At 36.5% G+C, this 23,638-nt stretch overlaps 1 protein-coding gene across 1 annotated transcript in view; it reads right to left on the bottom strand.

The window, feature by feature from the left end:
• Positions 1-23,638, bottom strand: part of LMBR1 (limb development membrane protein 1) — a 54,566-nt gene that overhangs the window by 321 nt on the left and 30,607 nt on the right. Inside the window, exons 7-18 of the mRNA XM_010076063.1 lie at positions 20,466-20,592; positions 19,955-20,023; positions 17,314-17,378; positions 16,095-16,167; positions 10,168-10,248; positions 9,067-9,143; positions 8,764-8,841; positions 7,761-7,834; positions 7,436-7,526; positions 5,907-5,973; positions 1,440-1,601; positions 1-121 (exon numbers count right to left, since the gene is read on the bottom strand). The exon at positions 1-121 is cut by the window's left edge and continues 321 nt beyond it. Coding sequence (XP_010074365.1) covers positions 39-121; positions 1,440-1,601; positions 5,907-5,973; positions 7,436-7,526; positions 7,761-7,834; positions 8,764-8,841; positions 9,067-9,143; positions 10,168-10,248; positions 16,095-16,167; positions 17,314-17,378; positions 19,955-20,023; positions 20,466-20,592 — 1,047 coding nt within the window. The 3' untranslated portion in view covers positions 1-38. The remainder of the gene's footprint in view (positions 122-1,439; positions 1,602-5,906; positions 5,974-7,435; positions 7,527-7,760; positions 7,835-8,763; positions 8,842-9,066; positions 9,144-10,167; positions 10,249-16,094; positions 16,168-17,313; positions 17,379-19,954; positions 20,024-20,465; positions 20,593-23,638) is intronic.

Genomic DNA, 23,638 nt, shown 5'->3' with positions numbered 1-23,638 from the left:
TGATGTTTTCAGCTCTGTTGATTGCAGGTGATTGTTAATCACAGTGTTTTCTGATGCCCATTTGCAGACGGCTTTGTCTCTGAGTCTCTTGGATTGTTTGACAGATGAAGTTTATCTAAACCTGCAAAACATTACGTAACAAGGAAAAACTGAGATTCTTCATGTTTCATGTACACAGCTATTCAAAAGAATGCATTAAACCAAATTCTACTTCACATTGGCTAAAGAACAGAATTGACATTCTAGCTCAGGTAAGAATGACTTCTGAGATATTCCCTCAGTTGTGTTTTAAATGAGAAAGGTCCATTACAATGGACTTCTGCTTTGACAAAGCATGGAAGCAAGAGAAGCCTAACTTCCCATTGCTTCAATCCCCGACTTAGATGTTAAGAACTGAGAAAGACTTGCAATCTTTGACTCTGTCAACCTAGAAGGACCAAAATAATTACCTAAAATATTTCTTTTAAATGACAGCATCTTTCTGAAAGCACACATTGCTGATCTGAAGATCATTAGAGACGAATACATCACCTCTCTAAACTGTTTATATGTCTAATAATATTTTTAGGCCTACGTTATTAATTTGTCTCCATTTCCAGCCATTTCTTCTTATTCCATAGTTCTCTACTGTAAGTGCTAATTAAAGTCTGCCATCCTGCCCCAGGCAAGTTGTTAAACTGCTCTTTTGGGAGGGGAGGTGGAGAGCCACCTCTCAGACACTACAAACCGAATCTGCAGTTACAAACGCTGAAGTTTCACCATTAGTCCTCTCAATTTAAGCAAATGCTACTCTAGGGTTCTAAAAAGGTAGGAGCTTCATTAATTAGTGCAGATAAGAGATAGTAACAACACAATTACTAAATATGTACATTTTATCCTCTTAGCATCAAATATGTTTCAAGCCTTTCTTCTATGGCCAAGAAACATAAATGCACAATTTGAACAAAATTTTGATTATATCAGTACAGGTTTTACTCAGCCAGTTACTAAGATTCTGTATATTCTGTACAAAGATTTTCTGAACCCGTAGCACTCAAAAAAATAAAAAAAAAGCATCACAAGAAATCAGCTAAGACTTCCACAAAACTATTTTTAGGGAATTAGTAAGTTGCTTTAAACAAAAAAGAAAAAACCCAACCCACACAAAAGTTGAAGTTTTACTTTGGAATAATTACTCAGTAGCAATGAGAATGTTTCTGTGTTCTCTAAAGGCTGAAAAATCTAACTGCAGAGCAATAAGTACACAGACGTATCATTAAGATCAACATTGCACCTTAGCTCTCGACTCTTCAAAAAAATAACACAAAGCTATACATTCTCATCTTAACTTATAGAAACTTGCACCAAAAAAAAAAGTTTTCTGTGAGTAGCACATGAAGGTATCAACACTGGAGAAAGGAAACGTTCAAGGACAAACTAAATTTTCAGTGCTATATTACCTAACGCCTTCAGGAGCTCTTCTCGCACAGCAGAAGTGAACTTTCTGACCAGACATAATGTTGTCATGATAGCAAAGAGGAAGTTATAAGATAATACAATGTAGAAGTTTCCCAGCCAGTTAAACCTTCCGAAGTCTCCAAGCAGATCAAATCTGGTGATTCCTGTTAAAATAACATTTAAGATTTTCATCAAAATCTTCATTACAATTTTAAGAAACACAAAAATTTCATTCTATCACTTTTTACATATGGAAGGAAAATTATTTCAAACACACAAGACAATGTTCTCAAGGTCATTTTCCCCTTCATTGACCACTATAAAACTGTAAGATACACTTATCAAAATGTTTCTGAAGTTCCCTAGTAAAATGCTTGAATAATGTGAGTTGAAGTAAGTTGTCTCTTCTAGATAAGGATTCTGCTTTTACCATTTCAATAAATATAAATAGGAAAAAAATCAATATTAGTATGAAAACTGCTTGAAATCTCAGTTTCTCCAAAATCTTTACCTATTCTAGAAAAGGATGAAATGCATCATGGTCTTTCTTATTAAAAAATGCAGCTAGCAAAAAGCCTTTCCAGAAGAGCCACAACATCTTACAGTAAACACTAAGCCTTTGTAAGTGTTTTTTCAGAGCCACTGCTTTTGAAACCAAACCTTAAAGACATCTTTCCAACTGCAGTTTTTCTCCTAGATCTACCCACCACTATATCCACAGAGCATCTGCACAGAAGGAAAAGAGTTTGGCTGAAAGGTAGTGCTGACAGATCTTCTTCACTGTGGACTCAGTAACACTGACACTTGGGCTTTGTGCTGATCAAAGGCTAGTCAATCACTACAGCTAAGTGAGCAAAATTTTGCCAAAATGTGGTAATACCTACAAGCTATAGGTTTCACCCCAGAAAGCAAAAGAGAAAGAACCACAGGCTGTTCCTTTGGCAGATCCATGTCAAGGACTGCTCTGAATAAAGGCCAGAATATTGAGATGATACACAAATAACAGTTGTTTAGGACTGATGAGCTACTATATTCCCAAAAAAACCTTATGGTACAGGTAATGTCAAAGTGATGTGCACTCTCACAGTTGACACCAGCAGTGCCAAGGAAGGAAGCTTACCTCACCCCAGAACTCAAATGGCAGCAGAAAACCAGGCAATCAGAAAATAACCCTGGCTCTGACGTTGCTGGAAGTGAGTTTTCTATCATCTGATTTTAAAAGGGTTTGGGGGCTTTTAAGGACTGTGACTTCAACAGTGATAATAAATGAAGAGAGACAGAACAGAATTAAGGGTCACTTACCTTCCCTTCAAGGGTAAACCTAGCACTTACCTTGATAACCAACACCCACAGCCAACTATCACAATGTTAAAAGTTACACACACTTCTTGTACTCAGCATCAGTTAATTAAATTAAAAAAAAAAAAAAAGGGGAATCAAAGTTTGTATCTAAGAAAAACATGCCAACATGACAAAAACGAAAACAAGAAGAATTTTCAAATGACAAAGCAAAAAAAAAATTACTGAAGCTGATGAAAATAGCAAGAGAGTCAGGGAGAAATATCAAAAAAGCACAGAAGGTCTGAGCAGAAGAAGAAACTGGCTGACTAAATCAACCGGTAAACACATGAAGGATAACAAACACCGAGTTGCTTTCACACTTGAAGGCAGTGTCCTTAAGAATATTTTCAAAGCAGCAGAGAGTGTTTTAGTCAGACTGTAGAGCTACAAGAACATTGAGAAGGTCAAATTTAAACATATAGGCTTCCAGATCTTTAAAGGAAAAGAAACAAAAGAGGTACAGCACCGAGTAAAGAGATCTCTGGAAAAGCAAAAATACTCCTCGACAAAGAGGGGTTCAGAAGAATAGCTATCAATGGAGTAGGCGTTAGGAGGACAAACAAAAATTAAGCCTGACGCTTCTCTTAGGCGGCTGGGGAAAATATTTTCCACAAGTTAGTCATTTTCCTCTTACAAATAAAAAAAAACAAGCTGACAGAGTACCATTTTGTAAGTTTGTGGGAAAAATGGGTTAAAAAGTTTTTCTGACTTTCTTACAAAAGTATCTGCTCAGTCCACAGAAAAAAAATTCCTAAGACTGCAGTTTGAAAGACTAGTCAGCAACTGAACAGAAACACACACCTCTAGTGGACAGAAATACACATCCAATAAAGTTGGTGACAATTTACCAAATAAAATATTCAAGATTTGTTCAGGTTAAAAAAAAAAGAAATACTACAGTTTTAGACTGTACATAGAAGTAAGTTTTAAATCACTATTAACTTAACCATAATAATCAAGAGAAGAATTCTAGGAATAATTTTATATATTAGAAAAGTCAATTTTGTTTGCAATGCCTCGTTTCTCTATTCCTGGCTATTAAGTGCTCTGTTCCCAATTTGTTTCACAGTGGTTAGTAATATGGTGCTGATGGGAAACTTTTTTCAAGAAGGACTACTAAAGGGCTGAGAAGTTTTGGAAAAATATTAGTTAACTTATTTTAGTAAAGTAACTTATTTTAGTAAAAGCTTTCCCGGAGTTTAAAAGAATGACAGATTAGAGACACCCACCACCTACATATTTAATGACAATGCTATAAAATACCTAAAAAATTTCTATTTCCATTTTTAAAACATGAAAAAGGTCAGTACATGTATCAGGTAACTTTTGCTTTTTTACCTTTCCCATAATGATAAAGCCTAGACTCTTCTATATAGTCTAGAAATTCGCTTTTTTAATAAAGTGAAAAGACCATGAATCTGCTTAGCATATTTATTTCTTTTCATCTATTCAGTGCCACAGGGCAGTAGCATGTAGTGCAACACATGTTGATATTTTTGCAAAGCACCACATGACTCACTGTACTCTAATACACTCTATTAATCCTGTTTGGACAGCTGTGACTGTGCATTTGTTAGCTGTGTGTTAATTATTCCATCTTTTTTCTTCTTTTATTTATCTCTATGGCAAAGTATTCAGGAATTTCGTTTGTTAGACTTTTTTTTAAGGGAGTTTTACCATTAATCTGTTTCCTATGAGACAACAATGCACCCAGCATGTACACTTACTTCCACAGAATCCGTTTATTATCAGCTGTTAATCTCATAGATCACTAACAATGATTTTTATTTTCTTTTAAACAAATGATGAATCCAATAACTTAGTGGACACAATACTAACATTAAAATTCTATTCTAAAACAGTAACTTTTCAACATAACATCTTGCTCTAAGTGCTAGAACTGTTTTACTTCTTAGATCTTTATCGTACTGGCTATATTTTAAGACTGCACTACTTTAAATACTCGAATTACTCTTTTACATTTTTGTGAAGTTTTACTACAGATTTTCAAAACATGAGCTCTAGAGTGTGTATTTTAAGATTCAACCCTCCAGAATGTATTACAGGAGTTTTTTTGTTTGTACTGGAAATGATCCAGTAAATCTAATAAAACTCATTATCTATAGATACACACAGCATGAAAAAATACAGCATAGTTCACCAGAAAATATTAACTACTCTTGATTGGACAGTATTCTGGTTGAAAAGAAAATCAGCTACAGAACTATTGGGTACACATTACTGGTCTGTGGGCCAGAGCTTAAACTCCTAAACTTGTACTTAAGACTTGTACAGCCTGAGGTGAAGATTTTTGTTTTGTTCTGTTTAATGTTTCCAATGAAATTCTCATTAGCTGCAAGTATTCTGCACTACTCGAACATGTAATAGCCCTGTAATCTAACTTCAAGAATTCATGTTGAAGATTACCTAATTAAACAAAGTGAACATAAAAACATCTTGTCTTTCCAACTGGTTAAAATAGCTTTTCCATTTCAAATGTTGTTAAGAACCGACAGTAGCAAAATCAGAACTTCTTTAGTTCTACTATACTGGATTCCAAGTTTTTTTATTTGAAAATTGAAATAACAAAGAATGCAAACAGATTATTTTAGGGGAAATGAAAGTAGCCTGGTATCATTGCTGATAAAACAAACCTTAATAAATGAAGAGTCATTAACTGTTTTTAAAAAGCCATCTGCTCTCAACTTTATCTCAAATTTTGTGCCTGAAATCCCCACATGTATTTTTTCACAAAATATGAGCGCTCTACTTTCACAGTGACCATGACACTATTTTATACTGCCCTGAACAAGCAGTCTCCATGTCTACTGTTCTCACCATCTCCTGTTTTAAGAATTCTAAAATCTGACCTGCCTTTTTAAAATAATATATTCTCTAGAAAACGCTTAAGCATCTTTATTTTAGAAAGTATGTTCCACAGTTCATGGATGTAGAACACATGTTCAACAGCTCACGTTGGTGTAGAAAAGGCGACCACACATACATGCTATTTCTATCGAAAGTGATGGCACATTAAATACATACTGTGAAATGTACAGCTACAGGCTGCTCTTTTTTCTCCAGTAAATATCGTTTATTACAATGTTTTATACTTTCATTTCACTTACCCAGTGTCCTTGACATCACTGGCAAAGCAGAGCTCAGTACCAAGATTGAGACACAGTTTCCAATGATCTGTTTGAAAATGACAAACAGCATTTAAATTATAAATGAGATTGTTGAAAAAGAGAGGGAAAAAAAAAAGAAAAACGGTGGTCAAGATGAAAAAAAATTCCTGAAAGTTACATTCTTCCAACTGTAGCTAAACCAAATTACAATAACATACTGTTAGTCTTGCTTACTTCTGTCACACTTCTCCATATGGTGTTACACAAGATGAAGATGACCCAAAAGAAGAGTTAAAAGAAAAAAAACCTAATATGTAATAATTTGCTGTTAATTGAAGTGTTACATATGCTTAGATTCAAAATAATTCAAAACTAACATGCTACACAGCATCAACTGTTTACTTAATTCCTGCAAACTTTTTATAAAAGAACCATTCCATGGGCTTAGAATAGATGACCGATACATCAGTTTAAACTTTGCATGTAACTGCTTGCAGGATTCGCATTATTTAAAAAATTACAACAAAGAGTTTCCTTTCAGTTGAATGCCTGTTGACTACTTTAAATAGTATGAAAAAATTCACAGCTGTTAGATTTCAATCTAGTTTTTGTGAAGCCTTTATTAGGAGTAACTGAAACTTTCTCTCACAAGTAATCACTTTCTTCAGCTCTAATTCTATCACAATTCAGAAGAAAAAAACAGAAAGCTTCTTAAAAGTAGGTAGATATTTGTGCATTCACTATTTACATCTATGCTATTCCCGGTGTACTGTAAACAAACAATAGAAAACGTTAAGGACATTCCAACTCCCTGGTACTTATCTACTACAACCATTTATGTGTTTACCTACTTTTCACTTCCAACAGTTTATGGTAAAAATGTCTTTTTTTTTTAAAGTAATTGATAAACACATTGAAAAAAATAATTAAATTGAACATCTGTTCCTTGGTTACTGATCACCTCCCCTTGTCAGCTGTGGGAATATTTTGCCAAAAACCCAAGCATGTTCCTCTGCATTATGTAACAGCATTTGTTATTCTGAAGCCAGTGCTAAATTGTAGAAAGTCAAATTAGCCTCAGACTGCAAAATGTTGCTGAATAGACCTCCTCAGTCTTAGTTTAATTATTCAAATCTGAATTACTTTGCCTGTATTACTTCTAGCAACCAAGTTCTTCAGATTTCAAACAAGCTCCCTGAAGTACAGTTAGCACAATCAAAGTTACTCATTAGCAATACGTTTCCTTTGAAAAAAGTTCTTTCACTAGCTTTTCTATAGCTAGTTAACAAGCTCTGCTATTCCCGGCTTTTTACAAGTGAATGGATGCCATCAAAACTAAACAGAGCACATCCTTTTTCCCACTCATTCAGCATTTTGAAAATCTTCCAGTTTGTGTTTACGCAGCTTACAAACAAATACCGAACACTGCAAATGAGCCATTCAGGGCAATTACTAACTAAAAGAGTCAGTTTGTCTTGGGTGGCAAGAAAGAAGAGGGGGCCATCAGCATCACAGACTTTACACCTTACCTTTGTCATAGTTGTGTCATCCTTCCTGGGAGTGAAATTTTCAAAAAAACGAAGACTGTAGAAGCCGACGACAGAGGACACCATAAGATAGCTGTGAGAATCAAGGAAAAAGGAACCTCCAAAGGAATGCAAGTTTCACTCAAGTTCTCAGCAGTCTCCTAAAAGTCTTAAGAACCAAAGAGAAAAAACAAAAACACTTCGAGTGCTTGAGAAGCACTGACCTATCTCTTCCTTCTTTCCAGGCAAGTGTCTTAGTAAATTACCAGTGTCCCAGAAAACTAGACAAAATACTTGTTAACAGACAGAATTCGTAAAGAAAGGATACAAAATCAAAATGATTTCAAGTGCTGCTCCCACAAAACCAAAGGTGGACAGGGAGGCATTTCCTATTCCAGGCCCCTACAACAACAACAACAAAAAAAACTTTACATAATTTAACAAAATACATGCAACTGTTCATAACATTAGCTTCTACCAGGACCAAAAAACCTAACACCTTATGTGAAATATAGCCTTTTCTCAATTCAGTATTTAAGCGGCATTCTGATATTCTAACCTGCAAGTCTCCTATCCTATGCAATTGCATCAGCTACCTTTCAAACGAGGGAAATGTCTTACTAAGACAGAAGGTAATAATGAAATGTATTACTGAGACAGAAGGTATAATGATTCACATTTTATGCACCCTGCATCTACCCACCATGCTGCATTTTAAACACACTCCATTACTTTAGAAACTAAAATAAGAAGTCTCAAAAGAAGAAACTTCTACTTGTTCCCAATAACATAGGCAGAGTGGCCATCACGACTGAACACCTTTTATAGATCTGCAAGCTCATATACAGCTATATGCAGAGGAAAGTAACACCAGGTTAATAAAACCCTCCTCGTGACTAAAGACACTACTATTCAATCTGCTGTTCTTTACGTTCTTGAAGTACTTTTATCATAAAGGAGGAAAAATTGTCATGTTTTATAAGAGGAACACAAACACTAGACAGGCTTTCCATATTGGTTTTTAACATAGCTTCTTAAATTGAAGATTTCTAGACTGTACAGAAGCAGGAGAGATGAGTAAAATCCAAACTCCAGGTTTCTGATTTACTTTACTCAATCACCCTATCTTTGTAAAGATTCTGGACTAGTTTTATTAAGAACTCGCTATAACATGACATGTAATAAATGTTTATGTGCACACCAGACTGAAACCTAGAAGGTTGAAGCTCATTAGTTTCAATGTTATTAAAGCAAAAGTTCTCAGCTGCACTTTTGTAAGGGCTCCAAAGTGTTACTAAAGTTATAAAAAACATAAAAGGACTTGACTTTACCCCTGATCCCTTTGGCATTGCAGTCTCATCAACCAACAGGTAAAGAATGTTGAGAGCCACTAAGAGGACCGAGATGGACTATAAAGAAGTAGAAACAGTCATGTTATTTAAAAGCATTCTACACTTTCAAAAAGTATATATTTATCCTCATAAGATTCCATAACATTATTTTTTTCTCGACCATTTTAAAAGATCAAATTTGTTGCTTAAACACACATCACTCTTTAAAACTATTTCCCCAAATGACTGAAGAATTCTTCATATACCTTGTTGGAAAAAAAAAAAAAGAGCAAAAATTCTTACTGTCTCAATCAGTAGCAATATCATAACAGCTGGATAGACTAAATTCCTTTCCCAAGCAGAAGCTTTTTTCCGCCGTTCTGTTCAGAAGAGAAAACAGAAGCTTAGTATCGTAGATCACCTTAAAATAAAACAAGTAAAAACCTTTCAGATATCTATAAACTCTTGCTATAACTGTAGGTAACAAAAGTAATCATCTTGAACTGACACCAACCAGTTCATAAAAATATCCACCCTTAACAGCCGTACCAAGCAGTGCCAAAGATACAAAGCCTCTTTAGAAAAAGGCCAGGGAGACACACAGCAGATTTTTCTTTCTTGTTTACAGGCATCTTGCACCATAACATTTTCTTCCCTGGCATACAGCAGTAGTGCTCATTTTAAAATATAATTAATTTTAAAAGATACTGTTTACATGTGTATTTTAGAGCAACCTAAAGGGACAGAAGAGAATTTCAAATATTTAAACAGTATTTTCCTCATATAACAACATAAGGCAAGAAAGATAAGACTAACTCACTGGACAACACTAGTATGTATAAAGAGAAAACCCAACAACTTTTTCTTACAACAGTCTTAGTTTTGCACGTAACACACCGATAAATGGAAAATCCTGCAAGCCTTTGAATAAGTAGGGAGATTCCTGTTGAGTGGCTGCCATTACCAGAAATATCACTTTTCAGTTTAAAAGACACAAACCAGCTAAGAATTATTTTGCTGTTCTTACACATAATTTATAGAAATAATTCAAAACCAGAGCAAAGTAATGTCTTAGATTATCCCAAACAATCGTCAGTATATGATGATATATGAAAAGACCATGCTATTGAGCTCCATGCCAGGAAGTCACGAGTATTACAATTTCTCTAAAATTATGTTAAAAATAAGATCCAAATCAGACTCCCTACTTATTGTTTGTTAGAGGGGCACAGTGATTCCACAGGATGCATTTGTAGAAACTATGACAATCTGAAAGGATTGCAAATGCGTAAATTTGGTTGAGAACACAACTGGAATCAATCGAGTGACTGCTACAAGCTAAACTCACCATCTTAAGGTCATTTATTAAACTGTGATTCACATGAAACAGTAGAAAAAAATTACCTAGATTCGTTTTCTTGCTTTTCACTTTTTCAAGCTCCCGTTCCAACTCTACTGTCTGGTATTCCATGGTGGAAGATACACCTTTTAAAACAGAAGACAGTATTTTCTTTTGGACCAGAGTGACTATAGTGCTCCAAGACACACCAGGACAACTCAGATGTAGGAAGCGTCACATTAACACTCTTGGTTTTAAACTGCAGGTGGTTTTTTGAGACTCAACTGCTTCTCAAAAAAAAAAAAAAAAAAAAAACACAACAAACACACAGAACAGAGGCTTAGGCAAGAACCCTCTAATTCTGTCTAACCAGAAGCGTTCAACACATCAGAGGCTTCACAGTGTGACTTTCTGTGATCCTGGCCTATTCTGTTGACAGCTCCTGCAAGAGAACAGCTACTGCTGAACTGTCGCACAGGTCCAAAAACCAGTTACGGTGTGTCAGCCTGACACAAGATGGCTCAAACGCCTCATTCTTGTATCTCTATGTGACTTGTCTATCAAGATGTAAAGAACCTCTGGATGCTCTTCAAGGGCATTATTATTTAGTAACTTAAAGACAAAGTGGACCTTTGCCTCCAAACTAAGTAAGCTGGTGTCTGGATCTCCAGTTTCAGCTTCTGTCCCTCCCTCCTCTACACCAGCTGAAAAGTGACAACCATAATATTAATTTATCTCTCCTGTGTTAATTTTCTGCCTAAAAATTGCTCTGCAACTCTTCTTTCTATCCCTATAGGGGCTCTAGTGAACCCAGCCCATTTTCCCTCTCCATCCTTTTTCTCTTCCACCTCCAAATCTCTTCCAACCACCCATCTTTTCCAGTGCAAGCACCTGTGGTTTCTCTCCTTGCTTCCAGTTCCTCTGCAAACACTGCACAGTGTTCAAGTAACGATACAGCTCTAAAATGCTGACTAGAGATCTGCTATTTCAGTTCTGATCTCATCATTTCTACTTTAGCTTTTACTCTGCAATCAAAAACCAGAAAGATTCTTCCCAGGATAAGTCAGAAACACTCTCCACTCTTTGCCCCCCTTGCATCCCTTTTATTTCTGAATAATCTCACCTGAAAAAAAAGAGGGCTCACATTTTCCCTCTCTATTCCAGGCCAATCTCACTCTGCAAAAACACTCTGTGGCAGTGACAGTTCAAGGTCTTAATAAACCCTATGTTCTCTCTGTTATCTTCTTTCTTGATTTACACTGACATCCTTCACCTGTTGGCCATTCCCTACCCTCAGCCTCACTTTCGACTGTGGGCTAACCTGTAATAGCACCATGTTCCACATACCTTTTTTTTAAATACTCTCTAATAAATTTCCATGAGATTAATAGTCTTGTCTAGGCTTTTATCTCATATCTTGATCATTTGCCTACAAAAACTAAATAGCACTTGGGTTGCTGGCACACTAACACTACTTCATAGTCCAGTCTCATTATTTCCTTATTTTCTGTTGTCTGCTCAGCCATCCAGCAATCTCTGTACAAGATAAGAAGGTAAATTTCTCATCCTATCCAGCCCCCACATTCTCCATATTCCAGCACAGCGAAGTCCTACCTGAAAACCAAGGTATACAAGAGTGTTTCTTGGAGTTTTTAACTTTTGCTCTTTTTATTTCAGAGTATTAATACTGATTTACTCAATGCAGTCAAATTTTCAATGAGGCATCCAACTGTTTCAAAAATTAATTTTTCAATGTTTAATTGCATGCTTCTTTCACACGCATTTTTGCATATAACACATAACCCCTGTGCTATGCCTAAACATTTATCTTCTATATCAATGACATCATGTGTACGTGATAATCTTTACAGGGCTTCAAATATATCAATATCTCAATTCCCAGGACTAACCAGTAAGACTTATAAATGTTCATTTGTAACAACTTCTATTCACTTGAAGTACCCACCATATGAACGTCAATTTAATTTCTCAGTGTTTTTAAAAAAAGTAATCATAATATGGGGGGGGCTTTAGAAAAAGTTGATTTTTTCAAAAAAACCAAATCTCATTATCATTACAAAAATGAGTTTTTGTGCTGATGCATTCCCTCCGAAAAGAAGTCTAAAACACCTGTTTTATGGAATGACTAATTACTATCAGTTGAGAAAAAGGACAGCTATAGTGCTCAGTGGAAAAAGTCTGAAGAACTTTAATCGAAACACTTGAAAAAGTAAGAAAACTCAAGTTAACATCTGACATTTTCTTCTTCTCCATAATTGATTTAGGGGTCTCCGAGGAAAAGTTTTATTCCAGACATATGTTGATTCCCTCCCCTCAATATAAAAATTCAGAGCTCAAAACACGGATATTCATGGAAGTCTTTCCAACAAAGTCAGCATGAGCACACTATGTCCCTAAGAGACACTTCAGCAGACATTCTGAATCATATTTAAGCGCTGTTGTAGTTCCTCCTTAAAAATAGTAGCAAACAACAGGTTGCTATACAAAAGGATATTTTATGAGAAGGCAAAGTTTCAGATCAGTCAAAAGCGTATTTGAAAAGGATGCAGCTAAATTCTTAAAAGCTCTATAACATTAGCTTTATTTCAAACACGCACAAAGTTCAATGTCAGCGCTGTCTAGCCAATAAATCAAATTGTTAGACGAGACTTGTTTGGACTAGCAATGAAAAGTTAGAAGGGATTCTCCAAGAAAGCCACAAAGCAGCTCATTTAAGGTCAATTTAACGGTATTATTCTGTTTTTCTTCCAGCCCCGACATAAGATTTCAGTACCTCAAAGGAAATTGTAAGAGTATCTATTTGCATTCCCTCTAGGTGATTGGCAGTTCAACACCAATTAGTTCAAAATTACACTGTTACTAGCGTGCAATAAAAACAACACCTTTCATCTTTCTTACATAGGTAAGGATACCTTCAGAGCCAATAACTTTGATCAAGTAAGTATTTTTGATCCTACCCCACCCGTCTCTTTGGATTCAGGAAAACTAATAGCTGAAGGGAACTTTTTTCTTTTAATATAAAAAAGTCCCAGCTTTATTCTTCGACTGTAGGAGTGATGTGGGTACTGAAATATAATACACTGGAAACAAACATTTTCCCAAAGCCCAGTATCTCTTCAATAGACAAAAATACTAGGGTAGATAACACGATCAAACCTTCCCCTCCCTCCTCCTCCGATTTTCAGTTATACACTGGAGACATCTGAGAAGGAAAAAAAAAGTTTCTGCAAAGAAAATAGGCAGTTTCACAGTTAGATTTATTTTCAAATATGAAGAGCTTTGCAGAATATCAATTGCATCACCGCCACAACAGTTACTGTCAGGGAGGGCACTAGCTGACACAGTTGAACTTTTTTCCTCCTCTAAAACCAGAGGCTTTACCTAGCCTGTCCAGTGGGAACAGTGATTCCTGCTACACCCTTCCTACGTCCAGGCATTGTCTGAGGAAACATGAATTAGGACAGGGCAAAGTAGTGCTAGGAGTGTGATAGCAATTATTCTATCAAGAAAAAAAAAAAAAATCAGCATTGACAATCATCAAGTACCCCTTAAGCCTGTGTTCTCTGGTCCTCTTTGGTTTTAATAAAAATTCAGCTCTTCTGGTTATCCATGTAAATGGAGTATATATTTCAGAACACTTTACTGCAAAATTGTCCAGCAGGGTTACTTAAGCACATATATTTCCACTACCACTACTACAGAAGAGTTGCAACAGCCATGGCATGGGAAATGTGTAGCCTATTACATCTGCTCCAATACAACAACAGAAACACACAATCTGTGTGTTAAATCACAGATTATGGCCTCTAACATCACAGCACGACATTTATTGAATTCATTAGCACCGTCCCTCCATTTGGACACATTTTTTTAAAAATGCAATAAACATGATAAGCATGAGTCTTCATAGTTCTGGCAAAAATGGTATCTATTTTTCTGGTATAACTTCTATGTATTAGAAAGACTTCTAGCAAAGAAGATGAAGCTTTCCATGTTTGTGACACAAATGAGAACCATACTTAAAATTACTTAAAATAATTACTCAAATACCTTGCAGAGTATTTTCTGGTGCATGTAACATATTGCCCTCCACCCACATGCTATACTCAAGTTTAGATTTTTATTTAGTTTTCAGCTGAAGTCCATTAATTTTCTCTGTACACCAAACCATAGGTTTTCAAGCATCCCTGCAGATGGTGGGGTCAATACCATTCCCTCAGCATGCGAAACAGAAGAATTCAGTTCTCTCTCCTGTCAAAGGACGCTTAAGCCCCATGTCTTTCACCTCTCAAGAGTACGCTGGTGAGAGCTCTGTGGAACGTGGGTGGGTTGCAGTTCCAGTTCATGTTGAATACTAACTAATTAGCTGAAAGAGAATCCAATCTTTTGGCCAGTGGTTAGGGGAGCCACCTGCATACATCCTAAATCCAGATGCAACTAAAAGATGCCTCCAAACAGACTAGATCCACCTTACAAGTGATATTACTAAACCACAATATAAACAATCGTTGCATAGACTTCTACGTAAAAGCAGACAATCATCACCTAAATTGTCACATTCTCCACTTGAATAGTAGAAACCACCCTGCACTAGTTCTAATAGATAACTTGAATAACTTCTGGGTTGTTTTTCTATGTCGCTTTTCTTGTATATAAGCACAATCACCACGACAACATAAAATATTCAGTAACAAATATTTTACAGCTGCTAGCTAGCATCAAACACACAGAACAATTACAATTATCCCATCACAGCTTCAAAGATATTCACTGCATGCACCTTTTTCCATGTCTGTATGTGTATGCATATATATATATATATATATGTGTCCAGTATAAAAACCTACATTTCCAAAACAGCAAAGGTGAACATCACTTTTAAACTGAAACCATGGCTGATATTAGCACAAAGTAGTCACGACTGCTCCACAAACTTTAAATGCTGGTATAAGTATGACCACCATGATCTACTGTCACCAAAGGTACTTTCCCTGACCAAGCAACTTTGAAAGGAGACTTACTGAGACTTGGAAGAAGAAAATATTGAGACACATGACAGAAAACTGAAGAGTAAGAGAGCAAGGCAGCAAATTAAGAAAACTGAGGCTATGTCATAAGGCAACACAACAATGGATGTATCATGACGTGAATATTCTTCAGTTTTCCAACCTGAAGCAATTGTATAAATTGTGGATGGATGGCTTATCCATGCAGTTAAAAGCAATTCAGAAGAGCATTTGTACAACATGTTTTTCAGGTTATAGAATTTATGTATTTTCCTTAATTGGTACCTGCCATGCTGCAATACTCTCTCTTAGAAGCCAAATCTTCCTACTGCTTTTGAAACACTTCAAAACAGAAACACCTTATCAAGAAGCGCAAAATTGTAGTACTAAATACAAGAAGCCTAAACAGTTATGTAATTATTCATTGTAATTATTCTTTAATAGAATTATTAAAATTATTACATTCACCAAATAGCTCCTAGAATATAAAGGACTGCTCTGTTTAATGAATTATGACCCAAGATTACAAATAATACTGAACTGAAACAGAAAAAATCCTACAAATAAAAACCAAAGCTCGTAACGCAGGAAGTTGTGCCTCTTGCTAATAAAAGTTCATGGTTCTTCAGACAAGGTCATTTACTAATTCAAACTATTTTGCAGTAAGGATGGTAGATCTGGTCAACTACTCAATTTGCTTTCTCAGTCTTAGAATATTCACATATTCGAGATTATTAATGTATTAAAAACAAAAACAAAGCAAAGCACACACACACAGAGACACAAGCCAATCTTGAACAACACAGTGGACAATGAAATGTAAGCCTATAATGCTTGTTGCATACTAAAGATGTTGAAATTTTCTATTTTGAGAGAAGAGGCTATGTAACAGTGTGATCAATACTTGTGACCAGAACCTCTCTCCTCTAAACACTGTATTTGAAGCAGTATCAGAACAAGCATACCATTCAGCCTCCTCTGAATTGCTTCTTCCTCTAAAGTGATGATATACATCTGCTCATCTAGGTCTTCAAGGATCTGTATTTGGAAACAGAAACATGAACTGAGCATCAGTCACTTGTTTTTCTGACTGCACTAATCTAGTCAGGTTTGTTTTGTTCTAGTAATCTATATTTTAAAAATATAGTCTACAACTTCACAATACTGATACAAATAAGAACTCCACAAAGGACTATTCCACTTTGTTACAGATCTGCTTCTTCACTATAAGCAAACTTTCTGTTAAGTTTTCATTTCAGGTTAAAGCTCTTATGTTCGGTTTCAATCTAAAGAGAGTTAGGGAACAGAGGAAAGGACAGTACATCTGACCTATATACAAATCATTTCTAGGGAAAAAAATGAACAACCTTTCAACCTTCACATTCAGTTTGATTTAAGCAAAAATAACTGCAGATTTTGAAAAAGTATATTTAAAAGTGACTTTTCACATAAGCCAATATCTGAAGCAAATATAAATTGCTATTTGAAGCCAAACCCAAAAAAATGAAGTCTCTCTACCTTACTATCAGGTGCTTTGAGTTTAAAGCTCACAGATAGCATAACACTATATATTTTCTTTGTATTTTCAGGGTGAACTGACTAATGAAAAAGGAATGCAAGACCTAAGCACACCCAAATTTTAGTAAATACAAACTAGGAAACATGACAGCAAAGTCACTACAGCACTTGCACACGATACAAACTTCTCCCTTTTGTCACAGCATTCAGTACAAGAAGAGTAGAGTATCTACATATAAGAAGTTCTTACAGATGCCAGCTACCTACACTGCACCCATCTAAGTGTACACCCAGGTACTCTTCTTGTCATTCAGCCTTAATTTGGTCTTCTATCCTTTGCTCCTGAACTCAGAACAAGCCCACACTTCTCAGGCATTTGCAAAACAGACATAATGGCCGATATCAGTAATAAATACTAACAGTAGTAGCAGTTATATACATTGGAAATTCAGAGGAAGTCTATACTATTACGAAAACCTTTTTCTGTGGAAGAAAACAAGCTTTTGTGGTATATGAAAAATTTTAAACAAATACATAAATATTGACTGTACAAACTCTGCTGAAGAGAGAATTATGTGGAAGCGCAAGCATTCTAAAAGCAAGTGCCCTAATGCCTCTCTACCTTCTAACAGATAGCACATGAGGAAGGATTTGTGTAACACTTACTGTTGGCTTCACCAGCAACTGACCCATTACTGTAAACATCCGTGAAAGTCCCACTGGTGTGCATACTGCAGTGGAAGAAAGATTATGCAAAACAGTGATTTGTAAGGCAAAGACCAATTTTTATTTGGATGTTCAATGTGCTATTCCACAAATACCCAAGTACGGTTTTGAAGAGAACCACAAGAGCTTCAAATTCCAACAGGAACTTTAAAACACTTTGCTATCATATGAATTTTGAACAAGACAAGCATCTCTTCCCTCCAAGACTGTAACTGTGAATTTTTTGTTAACAAGGAACACCACACGATCAGATATCTTAAACTTGCTCAAGTAATTACTTATTCAAAGCATGTGGCACCAGAGGCTATGTCTACACTAGTAAATACAGCAGTGCCAGGATACATTCCTGGGCATTAAGACTTGATTGTCTACACCGGTAAATTGCTAGAACTATCCCTGGCATGATTTGCCCTGGGCCAGTTAGTACTTTCCCAAACAATTCCCAGGTGCAGCTCTGGAGTTCATGCAATCCAGGAACCATTATGATGAGGCAATAGGTACACAGCCACCTTCTGCAAACTGCAGTATCATGGATGGAACGACAATAGTTGGCCACAACACTGTAGAACATCTCAAGCATATTAAACCATAAAGAGATCATGAAGCTCCTTTGTTCTGAAAGTTATATTGCAACTTTAGTTGACAGTAGCCTCAGATTTTAAGCTACTTTTCTACAAAACAACAATTGGCCCTTTTGACCACAGCCTGTGATGATTTCCAGGTACAGTGCATATATGTTTGCTGGGAGAAAGGCTCAAACCATGATAACAGAAAATTATTAGTAAAAATCAACAGTTTAGGGAGAAGAACCTTCAAATACTGAAGCGTGTAGGAGATAGAAGGAATCTGTAAGAGTATGGATGAGGATAGACATGTACAGTTTCCATTATAATAAAACAGCGTTGTCAAAAAAAGTAACAGCCCAGAAGATTTTATAGCGAAGATTACATTCATTTTTATTAACTAGCGTTTCCCTATGACTATGTATTACAGGAAAAAACACAAAAGTATTCAAAAAGGCTATGACCTTAAAGGTCTTTTCCAACCTAAACAATTCTGTGATTCTGTGATTCGTCCTTTACTACAGAGGAAGCCTGCAGGCAGCCTGCAGGCAAAGGAGAAAAGAGAAAGGAAGTGATGCTCCAAATCACCACTACACTAAGCCTTACTGTACACTGCTTTAGCCATTAAGCCAGCTGAAGATCTAATGAAGCTCTACCGCAGCATCTACCACTTTCCCCACTGCTGTATGCTGCCTTTTCAGCTACACAGATGTAACATCTTGGAGGGCCTTAAATCATAGAACAGTTTGGGTTGGAAGGGACCTTTAAAGATCATCAAGTTCCAACCCTGCTGCCGTCGGCAGGGACACCTCCCACTAGACCGGGCTGCTCAAAGCCTCATCCAGCCTGGCCTTGAACAGTTGTATCAGTTCCAAATAATTCTTCCAAAAATTGGCATTTAACCCTAATTATTTTGGTGAACTGGTTTACAATAGCCCCAGAACACGCTGTGTTTTCAGCTCTACTGAAACAGACTGCAAGACAGACATAGGAAGTTTGTAAGCCACCTTCTCCATTAAAACATTCAGCAACTGTTGTGAATCACTCTTGAACAGCCTACAGGAAACAATTCAGAACCACTTTTTCTTTTTCTACTCCTCCTCTCCCTCCATTAAAGTGGAAGGAATTAAGAATCTCCACATACAGAGACCCTAAGGAGACTCACTGAGGTCTCTGCTAGCAGCACCTTTCACAGACAGGTCTGCATAGTTTTAAGGAAGTTTCAAACTCTCATTCCCCACCCATTCTCCACAATGACAGCCCTGTAAGTGTTAGCTGTAAACCTATGAAGTCTGGAGAACAGGTGAAACCATGATAAATATAGAAAGGGAGATGTTCTGTCCCCCTCTCAGCAATCTTCTAGAAATTATTTGGGGAGGGCAGGGAGGGAACTGAAATTGCAAGTGGGATTGGGAGCCTTCCATCATCTTTCTCAGTTCCCTAAACATAGATGACCAAAGTCTGGCTAGGACCAGTTGGTAGAAGGTTGGATTTTTTACTGCATTTGTTTTATATGCAATCATATAACTGACCTCCAGACTGGACAGATACCAGTTTTGTGATTATGAAAGCTAATTGCACTGTGTTCCAACTTCTGCCTGGACACGAATATTTTCAGTTAAAAAAGGAAGAAGGATAGTTTACTGAACATGGGACAAACTGTGTGTTCCAATAACCTTCTCTCCATACCTCCTGCAGACATTTATTTTTAAAAATGTGCCTTTGTACAACAGAGTCCCTATTTTTCAAATACCTACTTTAAAAAGTTAAAAATTGAAATTATTTCAGGTGAGCCATGAGGTTCCTCAAAACCTGAAAATGTACGGTAGCATTTTTCAACAAACTTCAAAGCCCAAACTTAACAAATTTACACCTAAATTTAAACCTAAGAATGAAAAAAAACCCAACCCCAAACATATTTCACGATCTTATTTCACAATTAAAAATACTTTATTTTAATCCTTAGAAGACAACAAATAAAGTAATTCATCTTTTGGAACAATCAGGAAAATACTTACACAGAAGTAACAAGCATCCCATCAATGATATACAGGAATATAGATATGGGAGGTAGAATTCCCAGAGGTCTGTGAAGAAAATATTGAGCACAGCCTTAACTCATTACATATAGGCTACTTATGTCACAAACACAACTGAATTAACTTATTTCTTAAGCATTCAGGATTGAACAATAGTATTTTCATGTATAAACTAAGAAATACTCAGTTAATAATCCTGCAGGCAACTAAATCCCCAAGTACTTTAGCTTGAAAAATATCTTAAGCTTTTACTTCCATCCCACTTAGGCCACTTGTTTTTAACATACATTGTGTCCACACAAGCATAGAACTTCTCCACATGCTAAAAACAAATCTAACAGGAAAAAAAAATGTTATTGACTAAATTAGTACAGCTTCTTCACAATCTATGCAATACTCACACAGCATTTACTAGAAGTACATTTGAATGAAAACATCCATTTCCATAACTAAAATAAAACTAGTGTGGTGGGTTTTTTAAATTCCGTACCATACAAAGACTCCATACTGGCAGCATCATTGTCTATGAGTGCTGAAGCCACCCATACGATTCCAAGAATAAGCAGTGCAAGAAGAATAAGCATTACAAGGGTTTCCAAAATGCGTGCTCTGATGCCCTGTGGGCAGAAGAGGGGAGAGGGAGGAAAGAACACAGCCAAGAACTTTTAATCAGATATTTTCAAACATAAGAAAAATACAAATAAATACCAGTTCCTTCTTCCTAAGTATATACTCACATTTTATCATGTAGACATAAGGTATAACATGTAAAGGCAGTGCATAAGAAAAGGAAGTACTTATGGCTTTATAGCGCCCAGATTGCGTTTTTCCCCTTAAAACCACAGAAAAATGTTTTAAATTGCATATGCCTTACAGTTCTCATTAATCTCATTATTCCATAAAGTACTCTTTACACCGTATGATTTTGCTTGAGCATTTTTAAAAGATGGATTACTTTTCTAATAGTTTCAGCAAAGAAAGTGGATTAGCAAATTTTTATCTATGATTCCAATCAAGGGAATGGAAAGCCAATTATGGCAAATAGCCAAATGGCCCGGCAAGCATTAAACCCTGCGCAGGTACAATGCACCAATTTAGTTAAAATACATTTTTCAACTGCAATTGCTTCTGTACCATTCCTCACAGTCTTCAGAGCCCTCAAGCGTACGGTCGCAGTACTGCTCGGCTTACACACTGCTGCTGCTGCAGCTGCACCATCACCTCCCACTTTGCATCCTCCGCACTGAATGAAACACGTACAACTCGCTTACAACACACACAAATCACAGGTCTACAAGTTAAATATCATAGCATTTGCTCGAATCTAAAAATGTAATAACACTGTAATAGTTGAAAGTTCGATTTGCAATTGTAAATATAATAATACTCAACATCATGTTTAATTTTTTTTATTGGTGTTTTTAACACTACTTTTACTAATTTCAAGCTCGAGAGCTATTGGGACACTTTCTTCAGACTTCCTTGCCACAAAGGGACCCGACTGCTGTTCACATGACAATTTTATTTTTTAAATTTTTATTTTTCTTCATTTGCCAGTACACATCTCCACAAGCAAACCCAATTTCTTGTTTCTCGCACAGGTTCTCCCCAACCTGGGCATATTCCACTGGAAAGTTTACTTTACATCTAAAAGCACAAAGTTTCTTTTACTTTACTGTTTGTCTACGTTTGTCACCTCTTCCCTCACTGCTTAACATAAGAGGGTAATCTTTACATGACATTTACCCTGAAAATTATGCTCCCTACACAACCACTGCATCCAACCATGAACAAGGACTTCAGGCATCCTACCCATGGGCATTGATCCCTTCTAGCACACCAGTTCCTCTCTGCCACCAGTCCTCGGCAGAATAGCTAAGGCAGCACAAAGGAAAAACAGACAAAAAGATACCTTCACAAAATTCCCCTTAAGGCTTAAGCGGGCAGATTAAGTCCAACTCCATAAAGTATCCCAAAGACCAAATTTCAAATTAAAGGTAGTAGGGATAGGATATGGATTTACTCCTAGAATGTAATTTGTCTATAATAATAGTGGCTTTGAGGTTGTTAAAAGTAAAATGGTATTGCAGTGCACAGAAACTTTCAGTCTTCCATTAGTTATTCCAAAAGTGAGGATCTAAGCCAAATACATGTATTTGAAGATTAAATAGCCATATGTTTAATATTAAAATTTTTAACTTGAGCAACAAGTTACCAGGAAGCAAACAGACTGTAGTCTAAGTACTGAGCATTGATACAGAGCCTTCACTTCACAACAGAAGAAAGTCACAGGACTAGAAGAAAACTCAAAACATTCAAGAATGCATGCACAGGGATCTGCTTCAAGCTTTCAAAAAACCTTGCTGACCCCCTTCCTCTCCTAGGCAGAGGAAAACATAAAGCTACCTTCTGGGTTTCTGAAAGTCTTAGCCACAGAAAGGGGATTCCTTGCTTCCCTACTACGAGACACATGCACAAACCTCAGGGTCTCTAACTTCTAGTTTCACAGCAACAGATTGTTCTGGACAAACCTGGAAAATATTTCATTTTACATGGCAACCCAAACACCAAATCCTCCTCTCTTGGATGGAGAAGCACAATTATCAAAACCAATAAACCAGAAATACACTGTGATGGAGACAGTAAAGTGTAAATAACATTTTTTTCATATTTACTGCAAGTGTTCTCTGCAGACAGGTAAGATCAGGACAACACAAACAACATGCTCTCTCAAGAAAGAAACACGACCACAGCAAGCACTCGGAGGTAACCATTGCTTTTGGCCAAAAGTACCATTGGCACAAACTCTAGAAAAACCCAGTTAACTGCTTAATGAGTCTTCCCCATTTTTTTGTTTCCATTCTTTTTTGAATAACCTTTGTTTCTCTGAAAATTGGATCAACCTCCTTCTGTTCTCAGCAGTCACACCTGTCTGTGCACCTACACGATACATGAACAATACCGCAGTCTCATGTATGTATTGAAAAGCAGGGATAGTTCACTCCAAGGGCGGAACAATTCTTATCTCACATAGCGCACACACACACAGAGCAGGATTCACACACGGATGATAATTTTAAAATAGTAAAAGAGTAATACTTTTAAGAACTTCAGTGAAGTGACATTCTGTCCTAGGCACTAATTAAATCCTGTTAACAGTCCAGGATAAAAAAAGAAATAAGATGCTTAAAGCATATAGGTAAATACTTAATTTCAATTATCCATAAGACTGCCCTATTAAAACATTAAATGTTCCAGGCACATTAGTTCATAATTACATACATCAGTGTACCTGTCAAAGAGCTGCTATTTGTAAGGAATGAAAGGTACAGAGTTTCCCCCCATGCACGCACACACAGAGAAAAATTCCAGAGAATCCTAGAATGGATGAGGTTGGCCAGGACATCTGAAGGTCATCTGGTCCAACTCCCCTGCTCAAGCAGGGCCACATAGACCCGGTTGCCCAGGACTGTGTCCAGGCAGCTTTTGAGTACCTCCAAGGATGGAAATTCCACAATTCGCCTGGGCTACCTTTGCCAGTGCTCAGGCACCCTCGCAGTAAAAAGAGAAGGGAGCCTTAGACACCCTTACCACTTCTTATTTTTGCTGAAGGTAGTTTTGTTTGTTCAGGTGAAAAATTTAAAGCTTGAACATTATCATTAG

Source organism: Pterocles gutturalis, unplaced genomic scaffold (assembly GCF_000699245.1).
Source record: "Pterocles gutturalis isolate BGI_N339 unplaced genomic scaffold, ASM69924v1 scaffold9923, whole genome shotgun sequence".
Taxonomy (NCBI): domain Eukaryota; kingdom Metazoa; phylum Chordata; class Aves; order Pterocliformes; family Pteroclidae; genus Pterocles; species Pterocles gutturalis.
This window is presented reverse-complemented; position numbering and strand designations above follow the sequence as displayed.